This window comes from Rhinoraja longicauda, chromosome 19 (genome assembly GCF_053455715.1).
Source record: "Rhinoraja longicauda isolate Sanriku21f chromosome 19, sRhiLon1.1, whole genome shotgun sequence".
Classification (NCBI taxonomy): Eukaryota; Metazoa; Chordata; class Chondrichthyes; order Rajiformes; family Arhynchobatidae; genus Rhinoraja; species Rhinoraja longicauda.
Window position 1 is genome coordinate 6,172,738 of NC_135971.1, and position 21,411 is coordinate 6,194,148.

Genomic DNA, 21,411 nt, shown 5'->3' on the forward strand with positions numbered 1-21,411 from the left:
GTCGGGCCGCATCTGTGGAGAGAAGGAATGGATGACTTTTCGGGTCGAGATCCTTCTCTGAAGAACCCGAAATGTCACCCATTCCTTCTCTCCACAGATGCTGCCCGACCCGCTGAGTTACTCCAGCACTCTGTTAAACGTCACCTATCCATGTTCTCCACAGATGCTGCCCGACCCGCTGAGTTACTCCAGCACCCTGTGAAACGTCACCTATCCATGTTCTCCACAGATGCTGCCCGACCCGCTGAGTTACTCCAGCACTCTGTGAAACGTCACCTATCCATGTTCTCCACAGATGCTGCCTGACCCGCTGAGTTAGCCCAGCATTTTGTGTCTACATTCATCAGTGAAAATGTCATTTAGATTAGTGATACGGCGCAGAAACAGGCCCTTCGGCCCACCAGGTACGCAGCGACCAGCGATCAGGCCGCACTAACGCTGCCCTACACACACACACACACAAGGGACAAACTCTAATTTTACAGAAGCCAATTAACCTACAAGCCTGTCGGTCTTGAGAGGTTTGGAGGGAATAGTGTCGGTAGTAAAGAAAGCAAACTCAATGCTAGCATTTATTTCAAGAGGGCTTGTGTACAAAAACAGGGGTGTTATGCTGAGGCTCTATAAGGCACTGGTCAGGCCCCATTTGGAATATTGTCAACAATTTTCGCTGTACTCGGTGGAGTTTAGAAGAATGAGGGGGGACCTCATTGAAACCTACCGAATACTGAAAGACCCGGATAGGGTGGATGTGGAGACGATGTTTCCACCAGTGGGAGAGTCTAGGACCAGAGGGCACAGCCTCAGAATTAAAGGACGTTCCGTCAGGAAGGAGATGAGGAGGAATTTATTCAGTCAGAGGGTGGTGAATAGAAACATAGAAAATAGGTGCAGGAGTAGGCCATTCGGCCCTTCGAGCCTGCACCGCCATTCAATATGATCATGGCTGATCATCCAGCTCAGTAACCTGTACCTGCCTTCTCTCCATACCCCCTGATCCCTTTAGCCACTAGGGCCACATCTAACTCCCTCTTAAATATAGCCAATGAACTGGCCTCAACTACCTTCTGTGGCAGAGAATTCCACAGACTCACCACTCTCTGTGTGAAGAAATGTTTTCTCATTTCGGTCCTAAAAGACTTCCCCCTTATCCTTAAGCTGTGACCCCTGGTTCTGGACTCCCCCAACATCGGGAACAATCTTCCTGCATCTAGCCTCTCCAACCCCTTAAGAATTTTATATGTTTCTATAAGATCCCCCCTCAGTCTTCTAAATTCCAGCGAGTACAAGCCTAGTCTATCCAGTCTTTCTTCATATGAAAGTCCCGCCATCCCAGGGATCAATCTGGTGAATCTTCTCTGTACTCCCTCTAAGGCAAGAACGTCTTTATTCAGATTAGGAGACCAAAACTGCACACAATACTCCAGGTGCGGTCTCACCCATGCCCTGTACAACTGCAGTAGAACCTCCCTGCTCCTAAACTCAAATCCTCTTGCTATGAATGCCAACATACCATTCACTTTCTTCACTGCTTGCTGCACCTGCACACTTGCTTTCAATGACTGGTGCACCACGACACCCAGGTCACGTTGCATCTCCCCTTTTCCTAATCGGTCACCATTCAGGTTATACTCTGCTTTCATGTTCTTGCCGACAAAGTGGATAACCTCACATTTATCCACATTATATTGCATCTGCCATGCATTTACCCACTCGCCTAATCTATCCAAGTCACTCTGCAGCCTCCTAGCATCCTCCTCGCAGCTAACACTGCCACCCAGCTTCGTGTCATCCGCAAACTTAGAGATGTTGCATTCAATTCCCTCATCCAAATCATTAATATACACTGTAAATAACTGGGGTCCCAGCACTGAGCCTTGCGGTACCCCACTAGTCACTGCCTGCCATTCCGAAAAGGACCCGTTTATTCCTACTCTTTGCTTCCTGTCCGCAACCAATTCTCTATCCACCTCAACACTGAACCCTCAATACCGTGTGCTTTAAGTTTGTACACCAATCTCCTATGTGGGAACTTGTCGAAGGCCTTCTGAAAGTCCAGATAAAACACATCGACTGGTTCTCCCTTATCCACTCTACTAGTTACATCCTCGAAAAATTCTGTAAGATTCGTCAGACATGATTTGCCTTTTGTAAATCCATGCTGACTTTGTCCGATGATTTCACCACTTTCCAAATGTGATGCTATCACACCTTTAATAACTGATGTGTGGGATGCAAAGAATCTGTGGGATTCTTTGCCACAGACAGCTGTGGAGGCCACAAGTCAGTGGACCTAGTCTCCAAATTGGTCTTCAAATTTGAGGAAGGATATTCTAGCTATTGAGGGCGTGCAGCGTAGGTTTACTCGGTTAATTCCCGGAATGGCGGGACTATCATATGTTGAAAGACTGGAGCGCCTAGGCTTGTATACACTGGAATTTAGAAGGATTAGAGGAGATCTTATCGAAACGTATAAGATTATTAAGGGGTTGGACAGGTTAGAGGCAGGAAACATGTTCCTAATGTTGGGGGAGTCCAGAACAAGGGGCCACAGTTTAAGAATAAGGGGTAGCCCATTTAGAACTGAGATGAGGAACAACTTTTTCATTCAGAGAGTTGTGAATCTGTGGAATTCTCTGCCTCAGAAGGCAGTGGAGGCCAATTCTCTGAATGCATTCAAGAGAGAGGTAGATAGAGCTCTTAAGGATAGTGGAGTCAGGGGGAATGGGGAGAAGGCAGGAACGGGGTACTGATTGAGAATGATCAGCCATGATCACATTGAATGGCGGTGCTGGCTCGAAGGGCTGAATGGCCTCCTCCTGCACCTATTGTCTATTGGATATTTTTAAGGCAGAGATAGATAAATTGTTGGTCAGTGCGGGTGTCAGGGGTTATGGGGAGAACCATATAACCATATAACAATTACAGCACGGAAACAGGCCCGTTCGGCCCTACCAGTCCACGCCGACCACTTTCTCTGACCTAGTCTCATCTACCTGCTCTCAGACCATAACCCTCCAATCCCCTCCCATCCATATACCTATACAATTTACTCTTAAATAATAAAATCGAACCTGCCTCCACCACTTCCACCGGAAGCTCATTCCATACAGCCACCACCCTCTGAGTAAAGAAGTTACCCCTCATGTTACCCCTAAACTTTTGTCCCTTAATTCTGAAGTTATGTTCCCTTGTTGGAATCTTCCCCACTCTCAAAGGGAAAAGCCTACCCACGTCTACTCCGTCCGTCCCTCTTAAAATTTAAAAAACCTCTATCAAGTACACCCTCAACCTTCTACGCTCCAAAGAATAAAGACCCAACCTGTTCAACCTCTCTGTAGCTTAAGTGCTGAAACCCAAGCAACATTCTAGTAAATCTCCTCTGTACCCTCTCCATTTTGTCGACATCCTTCCTATAATTTGGCGACCAGAACTGCACACCATACTCCAGATTCGGCCTCACCAATGCCCTGTACAATTTTAACATTACATCCCAACTTCTATATTCGATGCTCTGATTTATAAAGGCAAGCATACCAAACGCCGCCTTCACCACCCTATCCACATGAGATTCCACAGTTATTCCCAGATCCCTCTGTTCCACTGCATTCCTCAATTCCCTACCATTTACCCTGTACGTCCTATTTTGACTTGTCCTACCAAAATGCAGCACCTCACACTTAACAGCATTAAACTCCATCTGCCATCTTTCAGCCCACCCTTCCAAAAGGCCCAAGTCTCTCTGTAGACTTTGAAAATCTACTTCAAGGGGACATAACTTTAGAATTGAGGGACAAAAGTTTAGGGGTAACATGAGGGGTAATTTCTTTACTCAGAGGGTGGTGGCTGTATGGAGTGGGCTTCCGGTGGAAGTGGTGGAGGCAGGCTCGATTTTACCATATAACCATATAACAACCACAGCATGGAAACAGGCCTGTCCGGCCCTACCAGTCCACGCCGACCATTCTCCCTGACCTAGTCTCATCTACCTGCACTCAGACCATAACCCTCTAATCCCCTCCTATCCATATACCTATCCAATTTACTCTTAAATAATAAAATCGAGCCAGCCTCCACCACCTCCACCGGAAGCCCATTCCATACAGCCACCACCCTCTGAGTAAAGAAGTTCCCCCTCATGTTACCCCTAAACTTTTGTCCCTCAATTCTGAAGCTATGTCCCCTTGTTGGAATCTTCCCCACTATCAAAGGGAAATGCCTACCCACGTCAACTCTGTCCGTCCCTCTCAAAATTTAAAAAACCTCTATCAAGTCCCCCCTCAACCTTCTACACTCCAAAGAATAAAGACCCAACCTGTTCAACCTCTCTCTGTAGCCTAAGTGCTGAAACCCAGGCAACATTCTAGTAAATCTCCTCTGTACCCTCTCCATTTTGTCGACATCCTTCCTATAATTTGGCGACCAGAACTGCACACCATACTCCAGATTCGGCCTCACCAATGCCCTGTACAAGTTTAACATTACATCCCAACTTCTATACTCGATGCTCTGATTGATAAAGGCAAGCATACCAAACGCCTTCTTCACCACCCTATCCACATGAGATTCCACCTTCAGGGAACAATGCACAGTTATTCCCAGATCCCTCTGTTCCACTGCATTCCTCAATTCCCTACCATTTACCCTGTACGTCCTATTTTGATTTGTCCTGCCAAAATGCAGCACCTCACACTTATCAGCATTAAACTCCATCTGCCATCTTTCAGCCCACCCTTCCAAAAGGCCCAAGTCTCTCTGTAGACTTTGAAACTCTACCTCACTATCAACTACACCACCTATCTTAGTATCATCTGCATATTTACTAATCCAATTTGCCACACCATCATCCAGATCATTAATGTAAATGACAAACAACAGTGGACCCAACACAGATCCTTGGGGTACTCCACTAGACACTGGCCTCCAACCTGACATACAATTGTCAACCATTACCCTCTGGTATCTCCCATTCAGCCATTGTTGAATCCATCTTGCAACCTCACTATTAATACCCAACGATTTAACCTTCTTAATCAACCTTCCATGTGGAACCTTGTCAAATGCCTTACTGAAGTCCATATAGACAACATCCACAGCCTTGCCCTTATCAATTTCCCTGGTAACCTCTTCAAAAAATTCAAGAAGATTAGTCAAACATGACCTTCCAGGCACAAATCCATGTTGACTGTTTCTAATCAGGCCTTGTTTATCCAAATAATTATATATATTGTCCCTAAGTATCTTTTCCATTAATTTTCCCACCACAGACGTCAAACTAATAGGTCTATAATTGCTAGGTTTACTTTTAGAACCTTTTTTAAACAAAGGCACAACATGCGCAATGCGCCAATCTTCCGGCACCATCCCCGTTTCTAATGACGTTTGAAATATTTCCGTCATAGCCCCTGCTATTTCTGCACTAACTTCCCTCAATGTCCTAGGGAATATCCTATCAGGACCTGGAGACTTATCCACTTTATATTTTTCAAAAGTGTCCGTACCTCCTCTTCTTTAATCCTCCTAATTTCCATCATTACTCTACTTGTTTCGCTTACCTCACATAATTCAATATCCTTCTCCTCGGTAAATACCGAAGAAAAGAAATTGTTTAATATCTCCCCTATTTCTTCCGGCTCAGCACATAGCTGTCCACTCTGACTATCTAATGGGCCAATTTTATCCCTCGCTATCCTTTTGCTATTGACATATCTGTAGAACCCCTTTGGGTTTACTTTTACATTACTTGCCAAAGCAACCTCATATCTTTTTTTCGCTTTTCTAATTTCCCTCTTAAGATTCCTTTTACATTCTTTATATTCCTCAAAAACCTCATTTACTCCCTGCCGCTTATATTTATTGCATATATCCCTCTTTTTCCGAACCGTGTCCAATTTCCCTGGAAAACCACGGCTCTTTCAAATTATTATTCTTTCCTTTCCACCGAACAGGGACATAAAGACTCTGTACTCTCAAAATTTCACCTTTAAATATCCTCCATTTCTCTATTATATCCTTTTCATAAAACAAAAATTTCCATTTCACTTCTTTTAAATCCTTTCTCATCTCCTCAAAATTAGCCTTTCTCCAATCCAAAATCTCAACCCTTGGTCCAGATTTGACCTTCTCCATAATGATATTGAAACTAATGGCATTGTGATCACTAGACCCAAAGTGCTCCTCAACACATACCTCCGTCACCTGACCCATCTCATTTCCTAACAGGAGGTCAAACACTGCCCCTTCTCTGGTAGGCACCTCTACGTATTGCTGCAAAAAACTATCCTGCACACATTTTACAAACTCCAAACCATCCAGCCCTTTAACAGAATGTGATTCCCAGTCTATATACGGAAAATTGAAATCACCCACAATCACTACTCTGTGCTTACTACTAATATCTGCTATCTCCTTACATATTTGCTCTTCCAATTCTCGTTCCCTATTTGGCGGTCTATAATACACCCCTATAAGTGTTGCTAAACCTTTCTCATTTCTGAGTTCCACCCAAACAGCCTCCCTAATCGAGCCTTCTAGTCTGTCCTGTCAAAGCACTGCTGTGATATCCTCCCTGACAAGCAATGCAACACCCCCACCTCTATGTTTCTAAGAAGATTAGTCAAACATGACCTTTCAGGCACAAATCCATGTTGACTGTTTCTAATCAGGCCTTGTTTATCCATGTGATTATATATGTTGTCCCTAAGTATCTTTTCCATTAATTTTCCCACCACAGACGTCAAACTAATAGGTCTATAATTGCTAGGTTTACTTTTAGAACCTTTTTTAAACAAAGGCACAACATGCGCAATGCGCCAATCTTCCGGCACCATCCCCGTTTCTAATGACGTTTGAAATATTTCCGTCATAGCCCCTGCTATTTCTGCACTAACTTCCCTCAATGTCCTAGGGAATATCCTATCAGGACCTGGAGACTTATCCACTTTTATATTTTTCAAAAGTGTCCGTACCACCTCTTCTTTGATCCTCATAATTTCCATCACTACTCTACTTGTTTCGCTTACCTCACATAATTTAATATCCTTCTCCTCGGTGAATACCGAAGAAAAGAAATTGTTTAATATCTCCCCCATTTCTTCCGGCTCAGCACATAGCTGTCCACTCTGACTATCTAATGGGCCAATTTTATCCCTCGCTATCCTTTTGCTATTGACATATCTGTAGAACCCCTTTGGGTTTACTTTTACATTACTTGCCAAAGCAACCTCATATCTCTTTTTTCGCTTTTCTAATTTCCTTCTTAAGATTCCTTTTACATTCTTTATATTCCTCAAGAACCTCATTTACTCCCTGCCGCTTATATTTATTGTATATCTCCTTCTTTTTCCGAACCGTGTCTAATTTCCCTGGAAAACCACGGCTCTTTCAAATTATTATTCTTTCCTTTCCACCGAACAGGGACATAAAGACTCTGTACTCTCAAAATTTCACCTTTAAATATCCTCCATTTCTCTATTATATCCTTTTCATAAAACAAAATGTCCCATTTCACTCCTTTTAAATCCTTTCTCATCTCCTCAAAATTAGCCTTTCTCCAATCCAAAATCTCAACCCTAAGACCAGATTTGACCTTCTCCATAATTATATTGAAACTAATGGCATTGTGATCACTAGACCCAAAGTGCTCCTCAACACATACCTCCGTCACCTGACCCGTCTCATTTCCCAACAGGAGGTCCAACACTGCCCCTTCTCTGGTAGGTACCTCTACGTATTGCTGCAAAAAACTATCCTGCACACATTTTACAAACTCCAAACCATCCAGCCCTTTAACAGAATGTGATTCCCAGTCTATGTACGTAAAATTGAAATCACCCACAATCACTACTCTGTGCTTACTACTAATATCTGCAATCTCCTTACATATTTGCTCTTTCAATTCTCGTTCCCTATTTGGCGGTCTATAATACACCCCTATAAGTGTTGCTAAGCCTTTCTCATTTCTGAGTTCCACACAAACAGCCTCCCTAATCAAGCCTTCTAGTCTATCCTGCCAAAGCACTGCTGTGATATCCTCCCTGACAAGCACCTCTTGCCCCTCCGATTCTATCACAATTGAAACAATGAAATCCTGCAATATTTCATTGCCAATCGCAACCCTCCTGCAACCATGTTTCACTGATCGCCACAACATCATACTTCCAGATGTCAATCCAGGCTCTAAGCTCATCCACCTTTCTTACAATGCTCCTAGCATTAAAATATACACATTTAAGGGACCTATCATTTCTTATTCTCAGTTTATTTCTTTTCCCTTCTTTCTCTCCTACATATTGGGTCTGAGTGTTTCCCTTTTCTGCCTCCTGCCTCACACACTGCCTGTTAGCTATCTGTGTTTGAGTCCCTCCCCCCAACCGTACTAGTTTAAAGTCTCCGCAATTACCTGAGCAAATCTCCCCGCCAGGATATTGGTTCCCCTCAGGTTCAGATGCAACCCGTCCTTTTTGTACAGGTCATACTTCCCCCAGAAGAGGTCCCAATGATCCAGAAACTTGAAACCCTGCTCCCTGCACCAGTTCCTCAGCCACGTATTTATCCTCCACCTCACTCCATTCCTATTCTCACTATCGCGTGGCACAGGCAGTAAGCCTGAGATTATTGCTTTGGAAGTCCTTTTTTTTAACTCTCTTCCTAGCCCCCTAAATTCTCCTTTCAGGACCTCTTCCCTTATCCTACCTATATTGTTGGTACCTATATGTACCACGACCTCTGGCTCCTCTCCCTCCCTTTTCAGGATATCTTGGACACGTTCAGATACATCCCGGACACCGGCACCAGGGAGGTAAACTACCATCCGGGTCTCCCGACTGCATCCACAGAATTGTCTATCTGACCCCCTCACTATAGAGTCCCCTATCACTATCGCTCTCTTCTTCCTTTCCCTACCCTTCTGAGCAACAGGGCCGGACTGCGTGCCAGAGGCCCGGTCGCCGTCTCTGCCCCCAGGTAGGCTGTACTCCCCAACAGTACCTAAACAGGAGTATTTATTGCCAAGGGGTACATCCACTGGGGTACTCTCTAGTCCCTGCCTCTGCTCCTTGCCCCCCCCTAACCGTGACCCACTTGTCTACCTCCCGTGGTCTTGGAGTGACCACCTCTCTATAACTCCTCTCTATAACCTCCTCACTCTCCCTGACCAGACGGAGGTCATCAATCTGCCGCTCCAGGTTCCTAATATGGTCCCTTAGGAGCCCCATCTCGTCGCACCTGGCGCAGATGTGGATGTCTGGAAGACTATCAGACTCCCAGATTCCCCACATCCGACACCCAGAACAATAAACTGCCCTGGCACTCATACTCCCCCTTAACTGGGAACGTTGCAGAGTGGTCTGCTCCAACCGCTCCTGGGCCTCTGTAAGAACAAAGCGCCGTGCTCGGTTTCCAAAAACTACCGCCCGGACGCTACTCCAACCGCTCCAACCGCCCACCCAAAAGAACTGAGTGATCTCCTGGGAGAGGCGAAAAACCGGATAAAAAACCCAGGCCAACCCTGTCCCGCTGAGTTACTCCAACACTTTGTGACCCTTTATGTTTAGTGTATAGTTTACAGTTTGAGAGCGGAAACAGGCCCATCAGTCGACCGTGTCCCCACCGATCAGCGATACACTAGTTCTATCCTACACACTAGGGACAATTCAGGTTATGCCTGGGTTTGCTGAGTAAAACACTGCAATAGCTGGGCGGACCACCTGCCGCGAGTAGTGCAGAAACGGTGCGCCTAACGGGCTGACGATTGCCTCACCGGAGGGGGTATGGCACGGTCTGAATAGACGAGGAACCATAAAGGACCGTGTCGGGCACCCTCCCAGAGCAGCAGAGAACCCCGGCCTCGGACCGTCTCGGAAACGGTGCCAGGAGATCAACAACAGGTCACACTACACGGCGGCGCACCTTGCTGTGTACTCGGGGTACGCCAGTGTGTACGCGGATACATGGCTCTGTGTGCATTATTTGGTAGTGTAATAAAATACCTTGGTACATAAAACTCTTGTCAGAATCCGGTGATCTATCAAACACAACACCTCCTTCTACAATCATTCTGTAGAGGGTCTTGACCTGAAACCTCGTCTACCCAAATTCCCCAGAGATGCTGCTTGGCCCGTGAAGTTACCCCATCGCTTTGTGTCAATTTTCTGTAAAGCAGCTTCTGTGGTTGCTCTTGTGCCCCTGGTGATCAACGTCAGGCTGGGCTGTGAGTGGGGGGGGGGGGGGGGGGGTCTGGCTCACTGTGCTGCTCTCCGGGGCTGGAGGGGTTAACGGGGCGGGCAGGCGGAAACCGTTTCCATTGTGGAACCCGTCCAGAATAAGGAACAGCTGGATCTTACATCAGAGCTGGGCCGCGCAGGGTTAATGTCAGGGACCTTCTGCATAGGAAGGCCAGTGGAAATCAAGACGACTTTCACCGAGAAGTTGAATGTGTTGCACGCAGTAACAGAGTATTGTCTTTCCTACTTTTTATGCAACCAAATCTCAGCGATTGTCGCGCGTCTGTCACCCCACAACACAACATTCTCTCCAGGTCTCCGATTTTATTACAGACTTTATTTTACCAGCAGTCGCTCTAAGTTGATGTTTAATCACCGTTTCACGCTCTACGTAGTGCTGACTTAATACATCCCCCATTTCGTTTCTGCCCTTCCTTAGACAGCCCGGCGCTCGCCCGCCCGGTTATTGACACGTTCAGACTCGTTTAACGTGTTACCAGCCTCTTGCTGGTGTGTAATCAGTGGCAGATTGCCAGAGGCCCTTCACGCTGAACACTCCCAGCAAAACAACATTATTCAGCACAGAATCAATTCGCCGCGCACTGCAGGGCGTGTCGTTGACACCGGCGGTTCTGTGCGGGTTCGCAGCTCCCTGAAGGCGGAGGCGTTTTGAACCAGGAAGTTCTCGGAATTAAAAATGGCTTCGAAACACCAGATCCAGAGTTTATCTGAAGACGCGACTTGTCCCATTTGCCTGGATTTCTTCAGTGATCCGGTTATACTGGAGTGCGGGCACAACTTCTGCCGCTCCTGTATCACACAGAGTTGGGACAGGGAGGAGAGAAACTCCTGCCCGGAATGTAGAGAGGAGATTGCAGACTGCAACCTCAGGGTCAATCGGGCCTTGGCGAGTATGACTGAGAAAGCTCGAGCACTGAGTCTGAACACAGAAGGGAAGGAAAGTAAACTTCACTGCGAGGAACATCAGGAAGAACTGAAGCTGTTTTGTGAAACCGACAAGAAACTGGTCTGCCTGATCTGCCGAGACGCGCGGGAACACAGAGAGCATCGCTTCATGCCGATTAAAGAAGCTGTTGAAAGCTACAAGGTAAAAGAAAACAGAATGTGATCAGCTGATGAATTTTCAGTTTTGCGGACCGCGCTCCCTCGGCGACTGTTCGGTTCACCCAGCCTCCCTCCCAAACCAGCCCTTCCCCAGGTACTTGCCCCAGCCACCGCTGGAGATGAAACACCTGTCCCTGTACCTTCCCCCTCACGTCCATGCAGGGACTCCAGCAGTCCTTCCAGGTGAGACAGCCCGCGGCTCTCTGCTGATACGCTCCACGACCCGATGAGTTCTCCAGCAGTTTGTGTCTTTTTGTAAACTTTCATGTGCAGTTTCGTGTCTGCAGTTCATTGGTTCCGTCTGGTCTAATTCTTTCACTCACTGATTCTGAATCTCAATCCCAGGAGCTGATTAAAACTTCCTTGAAGATTCTCACAAAAAATAAATCAGCGGTGGAGGAAATGGAACAGCAACAGAAAGAGAAGATTTCTGGAGTCCGGGTAAGGTTTCCAGTTTCCCTTCTCTGACCTTGTGCTATTGTCTTAGATTCCAAGCTCGATAATATTGACCTTCACCTTTCATTTGACAGGAACAGTCACAGAACCTGTTGACCTACATCACATCGGTATTTGCTGAACTGCGCCAGATTCTCAATGAGAAAGAGCGGCTCTTTCTCGAGGATCTTCGGGAAGACGAGGAGAGCGTTCTAAATCCAATGGAGAATAATCTACGAGCGATTCAAGAGGAGATAAACTCTATTCAAAAGAAACTCTTAAAGCTACAGGAACGGATGAATCAAACGGACAGTTTGATATTTCTCAAGGTAGGAGGTTACAAATTCAATTTGATTCAATGACAAAACAGTGGGTAACAGTTTGCGATAAATGCAAAATTTACCAATAATTCAGGGCTGATTGAAACAAACCAGTCGGTAGGGAAGACGCACACCTCATATTTTGAGCAGACGACAACCCAACGACATGTACATTGTATTCTCCTGTTACAGGTAAACCTTATCCCCTTCAGATCTCCCAGTTCTTTCAACTGTTCCCCACAGGCATTTCTTTTCATCCCCAGTCCCTGTCACCATGTTCCTTCCCCTTCTCCAACCGCTGATCAGCCATCCCTTCCTACTGGGAACCCAGCACATCCTCTCCTGTTGATTTCCACACCATCACTTCCATTGCACTCGCCATTTATCTTCCTGAGCACATCAGTCTGTCATATGTCCCTCCTCACACAAATTCACCTATCCCTTGCCATTTATTGTCCCTGTTCCTCCCCCTCCCATCTCTTTACCAGCTCTCTCCCTTACAAGGGGTGACATAGAATCAGGAGATATAGAATCCGTATGGATAGAAATGAGGAATTGTAAGGGTAAAAATACCCTGGGAGTTATCTACAGGCCTCCAAACAGTAGCCTCGACATAAGGTGCAAGTTGAATCAGGTCTAAAATTGGCATGTCGCAAATGTAATATTACGGTGGTTAAGGGAGATTTCAACATGCAGGTAGACTGGGAAAATCAGGTTGGTAATGGATCCCAGGGAAGAGAGTTTGTGGAGTGTCTCCGAGATGGATTCGTAGAACAGCTTGTACTGGAGCCTACTAGGGAGAAGGCAATTTTTGATTTAGTGGTGTGTAATGAACCTGATCTCATAAGGGGACTCGAGGTAAAAGAGCCATTAGGAGGCAGTGACCACAATATGATAAGTTTTACTCTACAAATTGAGAGGGAGAAGGGAAAATCGGAAGTGTCAGTATTACAGTATAGCAAAGGGGTTACAGAGGCATGAGGCAGGAGCTGGCCAGAATTGACTGGAAGGAGGCCCTAGCAGGGAAGACGGTGGAACAGCAATGGCAGGTATTCCTGGGAATAATGCAGAAGTTGCAGGATCAATTTATCCCAAAGAGGAGGAAAGATCCCAAGGGGAGTAAGAGGCACCCGTGGCTGACAAGGGAAGTTAAGGACAGCATAAAAATAAAAGAGAAGAAGTACAACAAAGCAAAGAAGAGTGGGAAGCCAGAGGATTGGGACCCTTTCAAAGAGCAACAGAAGATGACTAAGAAGGCAATACGGGGAGAAACGATGAGGTACGAGGGTAAACTAGCCAATAATATAAGGAGGATAGTAAAAGCTTTTTTAGGTATGTAAAGATGAAAAAAATAGTCAAGGCAAATGTGGGTCCTTTGAAGACAGAAGCGGGGGATTTATTATGGGGAACAAGGAAATGGCAGACTAGTTGATCCGGTACGTTGGATCTGTCTTCACTAAGGAAGATACAAGCAATCTCCCAGATGTTCTAGTGGCCAGAGATCCTAGGGTGACGGAGGAACTGAAGGAAATCCACATTAGGCAGGAAATGGTGTTTGGTAGACTGATGGGACTGAAGGCTGATAAATCCCCATGGCCTAATGTTCTGCATCCCAGAGTACGTAAGGAGGTGGCGCTAGAAATTTTGGACGCATTGGTGATCATTTTCCAATGTTCTATAGATTCAGGATCAGTTCCTGTGGATTGGTGGGTAGCTAATGTTGTCCCACTTTTTAAGAAAGGATGGAGAGAGAATACGGGAAATTATAGACCAACTAGTCTGACATCAGTGGTGGGAAAGATGCTGGAGTCAATTATAAAAGACGAAATTGCGGAGCATTTGGATAGTAGTAACAGGATTGTTCCGAGTCAGCATGGATTTACGAAGGGTAAATCATGCTTGACCAATCTTCTGGAATTCTTTGAGGATGTAACTAGGAAATTTGACAGGGGAGAGCCGGTGGATGTGGTGTACCTTGACTTTCAGAAAGCCTTTGACAAGGTTCCACATAGGAGATTAGTGGGTAAAATTAGAGCACATGGTATTGGAGATAGGGTACTGACATGGATAGAAAATTGGTTGACAGACAGAAAGCAAAGAGTGGGGATAAATGGGTCCCTTTCAGAATGGCAGGCAGTAACTAGTGGGGTACCGTAAGACTCGGTGCTGGGACCGCAGCTATTTACAATATACATTAATGACTTGGATGAAAGGACTCTCTCTTAGCAGTAGCAGCAATCAGCAGCAGTAGCAGCAATCAGCAGCAGTAGCAGCAATCAGCACCACCACCAAGCTGTGTTGCTTGGGAAGTATTGTGTGGGGATAGTAAGGAGTAAGACCTGTGTGATCTCCCGGACAAGTTTTGATCGCCTAGCTAGGGGTCGGAGAGGAATTTCCCAGATTTTTTTTCCCAAATTGGCCTGGGTTTTTTATCCGGTTTTTCGCCTCTTGCAGGAGATCACTCAGTTCTTTTGGGTGGGTGGTTGGAGCGGTTGGAGCAGCGCCCGGGCGGTAGGTTTAGAAACCGAGCACGGGGCTTTGTTTGGAGAGTATGAGTGCCAGGGCAGTTTATTGTTCTGGGTGTCGGATGTGGGGAATCTGGGAGTCTGATAGTCTTCCAGACATCCACATCTGCGCCAGGTGCGACGAGATGGGGCTCCAAAGGGACCGTATTAGGAACCTGGAGCGGCAGATTGATGACCTCCGTCTGGTCAGGGAGACTGAGGAGGTTATAGAGAGGAGTTATAAAGAGGTGGTCACTCCAAGACCACGGGAGGTAGACAAGTGGGTCACGGTTAGGGGGGGAAAGGAGCAGAGGCAGGGACTAGAGAGTACCCCAGTGGATGTACCCCTTGGTAATAAATACTCCTGTTTAGGTACTGTTGGGGAGTACAGCCTACCTGGGGGCAGCGACGGCGCCCGGGCCTCTGGCACGGAGTCCAGCCCTGTTACTCAGAAGGGTAGGGAAAGGAAGAAGAGAGCGATAGTAATAGGGGACTCTATAGTGAGGGGGTCAGATAGGCGATTCTGTGGACGCAGTCGGGAGACCCGGATGGTGGTTTGCCTCCCTGGTGCCGGTGTCCGAGATGTGTCTGAGCCTGTCCAGGATATCCTGAAAGGGGAGGGAGAGGAGCCAGAGGTCGTGGTACATATAGGTACCAACAATATAGGTAGGATAAGGGAAGAGGTCCTGAAAGGAGAATTTAGGGGGCTAGGAAGAGAGTTAAAAAAAAGGACTTCCAAAGCAATAATCTCAGGCTTACTGCCTGTGCCATGCGATAGTGACAATAGGAATGGAGTGAGGTGGAGGATAAATACGTGGCTGAGGGACTGGTGCAGGGAGCAGGGATTCAAGTTTCTGGATCATTGGGACCTCTTCTGGGGGAAGTATGACCTGTACAAAAAGGACGGGTTGCATCTGAACCTGAGGGGAACCAATATCCTGGCGGGGAGATTTGCTAAGGTAATTGCGGAGACTTTAAACTGGTACGGTTGGGGGGAGGGACTCAAACACAGATAGCTAATAGGCAGTGTGTGAGGCAGGAGGCAGAAAAGGGAAACACTCAGACCCAATATGTAGGAGAGAAAGAAGGGAAAAGAAATAAACTGAGAATAAGAATTGATGGGTCCCTTAAATGTGTATATTTTAATGCTAGGTGCATTGTAAGAAAGGTGGATGAGCTTAGAGCCTGGATTGACATCTGGAAGTATGATGTTGTGGCGATCAGTGAAACATGGTTGCAGGAGGGTTGCGATTGGCAATTAAATATTCCAGGATTTCATTGTTTCAGATGTGATAGAATCGGAGGGGCAAGAGGTGGGGGTGTTGCATTGCTTGTCAGGGAGGATATCACAGCAGTGCTTTGGCAGGACAGACTAGAAGGCTCGATTAGGGAGGCTGTTTGGGTGGAACTCAGAAATGAGAAAGGTTTAGCAACACTTATAGGGGTGTATTATAGGGCTGGATGGTTTGGAGTTTGTAAAATGTGTGCAGGATAGTTTTTTGCAGCAATACGTAGAGGTACCTACCAGAGAAGGGGCAGTGTTGGACCTCCTGTTGGGAAATGAGACGGGTCAGGTGACGGAGGTATGTGTTGAGGAGCACTTTGGGTCTAGTGATCACAATGCCATTAGTTTCAATATAATTATGGAGAAGGTCAAATCTGGTCTTAGGGTTGAGATTTTGGATTGGAGAAAGGCTAATTTTGAGGAGATGAGAAAGGATTTAAAAGGAGTGAAATGGGACATTTTGCTTTATGAAAAGGATATAATAGAGAAATGGAGGATATTTAAAGGTGAAATTTTGAGAGTACAGAGTCTTTATGTCCCTGTTCGGTGGAAAGGAAAGAGTAATAATTTCAAAGAACCGTGGTTTTTCAGGGAAATTGGACACTTGGTTCGGAAAAAGAGGGAGATATACAATAAATATAAGCGGCAGGGAGTAAATGAGGTTCTTGAGGAATATAAAGAATGTAAAAGGAATCTTAAGAAGGAAATTAGAAAAGCGAAAAAAAGATATGAGGCTGCTTTGGCAAGTAATGTAAAAGTAAACCCCAAGGGGTTCTACAGATATGTCAATAGCAAAAGGATAGCGAGGGATAAAATTGGTCTATTAGAGAGTCAGAGTGGACAGCTATGTGCTGAGCCGGAAGAAATGGGGGAGATATTAAACAATTTCTTTTCTTCGGTATTCACCGAGGAGAAGGATATTGAATTATGTGAGGTAAGCGAAACAAGTAGAGTAGTGATGGAAATTATGAGGATTAAAGAAGAGGAGGTACGGACACTTTTGAAGAATATAAAAGTGGATAAGTCTCCAGGTCCTGATAGGATATTCCCTAGGACATTGAGGGAAGTTAGTGCAGAAATAGCAGGGGCTATGACAGAAATATTTCAAAAGTCATTAGAAACAGGGATGGTGCCGGAAGATTGGCGCATTGCGCATGTTGTGCCTTTGTTTAAAAAAGGTTCTAAAAGTAAACCTAGCAATTATAGACCTGTTAGTTTGACGTCTGTGGTGGGAAAATTAATGGAAAAGATACTTAGGGACAATATATATAATCACATGGATAAACAAGGCCTGATTAGAAACAGTCAACATGGATTTGTGCCTGGAAAGTCATGTTTGACTAATCTTCTTGAATTTTTTGAAGAGGTTACCAGGGAAATTGATAAGGGCAAGGCTGTGGATGTTGTCTATATGGACTTTAGTAAGGCATTCGACAAGGTTCCACATGGTAGGTTGATTAAAAAGGTTAAATCGTTGGGTATTAATAGTGAGGTTGCAAGATGGATTCAACAATGGCTGAATGGGAGATACCAGAGGGTAATGGTTGACAACTGTATGTCAGGTTGGAGGCCAGTGTCTAGTGGAGTACCCCAAGGATCTGTGTTGGGTCCACTGTTGTTCGTCATTTACATTAATGATCTGGATGATGGTGTGGCAAATTGGATTAGTAAATATGCAGATGATACTAAGATAGGTGGTGTAGTTAATAATGAAGTAGAGTTTCAAAGTCTACAGAGAGACTTGGGCCTTTTGGAAGGGTGGGCTGAAAGATGGCAGATGGAGTTTAATGCTGATAAGTGTGAGGTGCTGCATTTTGGTAGGACAAATCAAAATAGGACGTACAGGGTAAATGGTAGGGAATTGAGGAATGCAGTGGAACAGAGGGATCTGGGAATAACTGTGCATTGTTCCCTGAAGGTGGAATCTCATGTGGATAGGGTGGTGAAGAAGGCGTTTGGTATGCTTGCCTTTATAAATCAGAGCATCGAATATAGAAGTTGGGATGTAATGTTAAAATTGTACAGGGCATTGGTGAGGCCGAATCTGGAGTATGGTGTGCAGTTCTGGTCGCCAAATTATAGGAAGGATGTCGACAAAATGGAGAGGGTACAGAGGAGATTTACTAGAATGTTGCCTGGGTTTCAGCACTTAAGCTACAGAGAGAGGTTGAACAGGTTGGGTCTTTATTCTTTGGAGCGTAGAAGGTTGAGGGGGGACTTGATAGAGGTTTTTTAAATTTTACGAGGGACGGACAGAGTTGATGTGGGTAGGCTTTTCCCCTTGAGAGTGGGGAAAATTCCAACAAGGGGACATAACTTTAGAATAGAGGGACAAATGTTTAGGGGTAACATGAGGGGTAATTTCTTTAGTCAGAGGGTGGTGGATGTATGGAATGGGCTTCCGGTGGAAGTGGTGGAGGCAGGCTCGATTTTATTATTTAAGAGTAAATTGGATAGGTATATGGATGAGAGGGGATTGGAGGGTTATGGTCTGAGAGCAGGTAGATGAGACTAGGTCGGAGAAAGTGGTCGGCGTGGACTGGTAGGGCCGAACGGGCCTGTTTCCGTGCTGTAGTTGTTATATGGTTATATGGTTATATTAAAAGTACCATTAGGTAAATTTGCAGATGATACAAAGCTCGGTGGTAGTGTCAACTGTGAGGAAGATGCTATGAGGTTGCAGGGTGACTTGGAAAGGTTGTGTGAGTGGGCGGATGCATGGCAGATGCAGTTTAATGTGGATAAGTGTGAGGTTATCCATTTTGGTGCAAGAATAGGAAGGCAGCGTATTATCTGTATGGTTTCAAGTTAGGAAAAGGGGACGTACAACGAGATCTGGGTATCCCAGTGCATCAGTCAGTGAAAGGAAGCATGCAGGTACAGCAGACAGCGAAGAAAACCAATGGATTGTTGGCCTTCTTAACAAGAGGAGTTGAGTATAGGAGCAAAGAGGTCCTTCTGCAGTTGTACAGGGCCCTACTGAGACCTCACCTGGAGTACTGTGTGCAGTTTTGGTCTCCAAATTTGAGGAAGGATATTCTTGCTATTGAGGGCGTGCAGCGTAGGTTTACTAGGTTAATTCCCGGAATGGCGGGACTGTCGTATGTTGAAAGACTGGAGCGACTAGGCTTGTATAAACTGGAATTTAGAAGGATGAGAGGGGATCTTATTGAAACATATAAGATTATTAAGGGGTTGGACACGTTAGAGGCAGGAAACATGTTCCCAATGTTGGGGGAGTCCAGAACCAGGGGCCACTGTTTAAGAATATGGGGGAGGCCATTTAGGACAGAGATGAGGGAAAACCTTTTCAGTCAGAGTTGTAAATCTACCGAATTCTCTGCCTCAGAAGGCGGTGGAGGCCAGTTCTCTGAATGCTTTCAAGAGAGAGCTAGATAGAGCTCTTAGGGATAGCGGAGTCCGGAGGTATGGGGAGAAGGCAGGAACGGGGTACTGATTGAGAATGATCAGCCATGATCACATTGAATGGTGGTGCTGGCTCGAAGGTCCGAATGGCCTACTCCTGCATCTATTGTCTATTGTCTATTGTCTCTCCCATCTATTCCAGAAGATTGAAAGAGACTCCTGACCACATGCATCATGTGTACATTTCCCTCCTCAGATGCTGGCTGGCCTGATTATGATTCCACTCTGTGCAGCACCTTGTGTCTCCAAATAAATTATTTATTTGTTCTGGGGCCATATTACTGCCTCACTCACATTAGCACACCCCATTCAATCGCAGGGCGAGCTGAATCTTTATCGGGAAGAGAAGTTGTACTTATCACACTGACCCAGTCATATTTTCCAGGTTGTCCAAGCCTGGCCTTCTCTTAGTCTGATATGAACATCTAGTCACAAGCTGGCAACATGATGTCTGTGGAGACAAAGGTTGGTAGACACTATGGGTCCCCTCTTGCTGACCCACAGGGTGCAAGACGAATCAGGGGGCACTTGAAGTGGCAATGCATGATCTTTGGCGAATAGGATAGAAGAAAATTCCAAGGCATGTAACACAGACATTAAACGCAAGAGGGTAACAGTGAAGAGTAATTCACGACTGGAACCAGAGGAGGTTGAATCGCCCCATCAGACCAGTATTAAATATACACTTTACATGTAATGAATACATAATACTGCACCGATGGGGCGCAGAGCCATCATTAAGTGCTGGGACGTGTCGGAAAATTGTGACAATTTGGCTGAAATTCCTGCTGTCAAGATGTGGACGCTCAGTGTAAATTAATTGATCTTTCTGATGTTTTATATTTCAGGAGGAAACTCGTCAGAAGAGGAGGTGAGACTCTCTGCACTGTTTTGGAAAGTAAGCCAGAAATTGTTGATGCGGGTCTTATAACCGGGTGTTTAATTCATGCAGGATAAGTGATGATATCAACACGCTGTCAGTAGCAGACGGTGCCCTGGACGTTGGAAAGTTCGATCGCCCATTTTTGTTCAGCGAAGTGCCTTATTGTAATAAGAGAGGTAAAAACATTTTTTTAAACCGTTAGAGTTATTAAAGTGTTAATTACCTGTACAGTGTATATTTAATACTGGACTGGGCTCTTCAACTGCCTCTGGTTCCAGGCATGAATTACTTCCTTTGTCCAACGGGGGTCCCCCTCACTTCACGGGTCCTTTTGAGAATGGCAGGCAGTGACTAGTGGGGTGCCGCAAGGCTCGGTGCTGGGAGCCCTGTTATTTACAATATATATCAACGATTTACATGAAGGAATTAAATGTAACATCTTCAAGTTTGCGGATGACACAAAGCGAGATGGCAGTGTGAGCTGCGAGGAGGATGCTACGGGGCTGCAGGGTGACATGGATTAGTTGGGTGAGAGGGCAGATGAATGGCAGATGCAGTATAATGTGGATAAATATGAGGTTGTAGTGGGTGCGGTCACCGCGGAAATCAGGCCAGACGCCAGGTGAGTAGTAGCTATACTTTATTTCGCAAGGCACACAAACACCGCACTCAAGAACTCGTGAGTCGACACACCCAAAACCTTTTATAGTCCCAGACCACCTGACCCAAGGGAACTGACCCAGGAAGTGACCTAATCCCTCCCGTCCACTGAGTGCCGAGTGGAATGACCAAGGGAGTGGCCTAGCCCCCGGGCGCCGCCACAGGACCCCCCCCCCCAAGAACCGAAGGCACGAAACGGACAGGGGGACGGACGAATCGGCCAGCCCGCGTGCGCGCCACGGCGGGCGCAGGAACCGGAATCACCCCGCCAGGGGAAGGCAGCCGCGGGAACTCCAGGGGTAAGGGCCGGGACGCGGGACGACCCCGAGGGCGAGACTGCGCCAGTAGAACCGGTTGGCTAACGTCCACGTGCGCCGGCTTCAGCCGCGAAAGAGAGACCATCTCAGGACGACCCCCCCATGTCCAACACGAAGGTGGCAGAGCCCCGCTCAAGCATTTTGAACGGTCCTTCATAAGGCCGCTGAAGGGGTGTACGGTGGGCATCCCGACGCAGGAAAACAAAAGGGCAGTCCTGCAGGGCGGAAGGGAC

At 46.2% G+C, this 21,411-nt stretch overlaps 1 protein-coding gene across 2 annotated transcripts in view; it reads left to right on the forward strand.

The window, feature by feature from the left end:
- Window positions 1-21,411, forward strand: part of LOC144603025 (nuclear factor 7, brain-like) — a 424,775-nt gene that overhangs the window by 394,981 nt on the left and 8,383 nt on the right. For both annotated transcript variants that reach the window (XM_078416152.1, XM_078416154.1), the window contains exons 2-7: window positions 164-404; window positions 10,663-11,331; window positions 11,694-11,789; window positions 11,879-12,112; window positions 20,167-20,189; window positions 20,271-20,377. In XM_078416152.1, coding sequence (XP_078272278.1) covers window positions 10,921-11,331; window positions 11,694-11,789; window positions 11,879-12,112; window positions 20,167-20,189; window positions 20,271-20,377 — 871 coding nt within the window. In that variant the 5' untranslated portion in view covers window positions 164-404; window positions 10,663-10,920. The remainder of the gene's footprint in view (window positions 1-163; window positions 405-10,662; window positions 11,332-11,693; window positions 11,790-11,878; window positions 12,113-20,166; window positions 20,190-20,270; window positions 20,378-21,411) is intronic.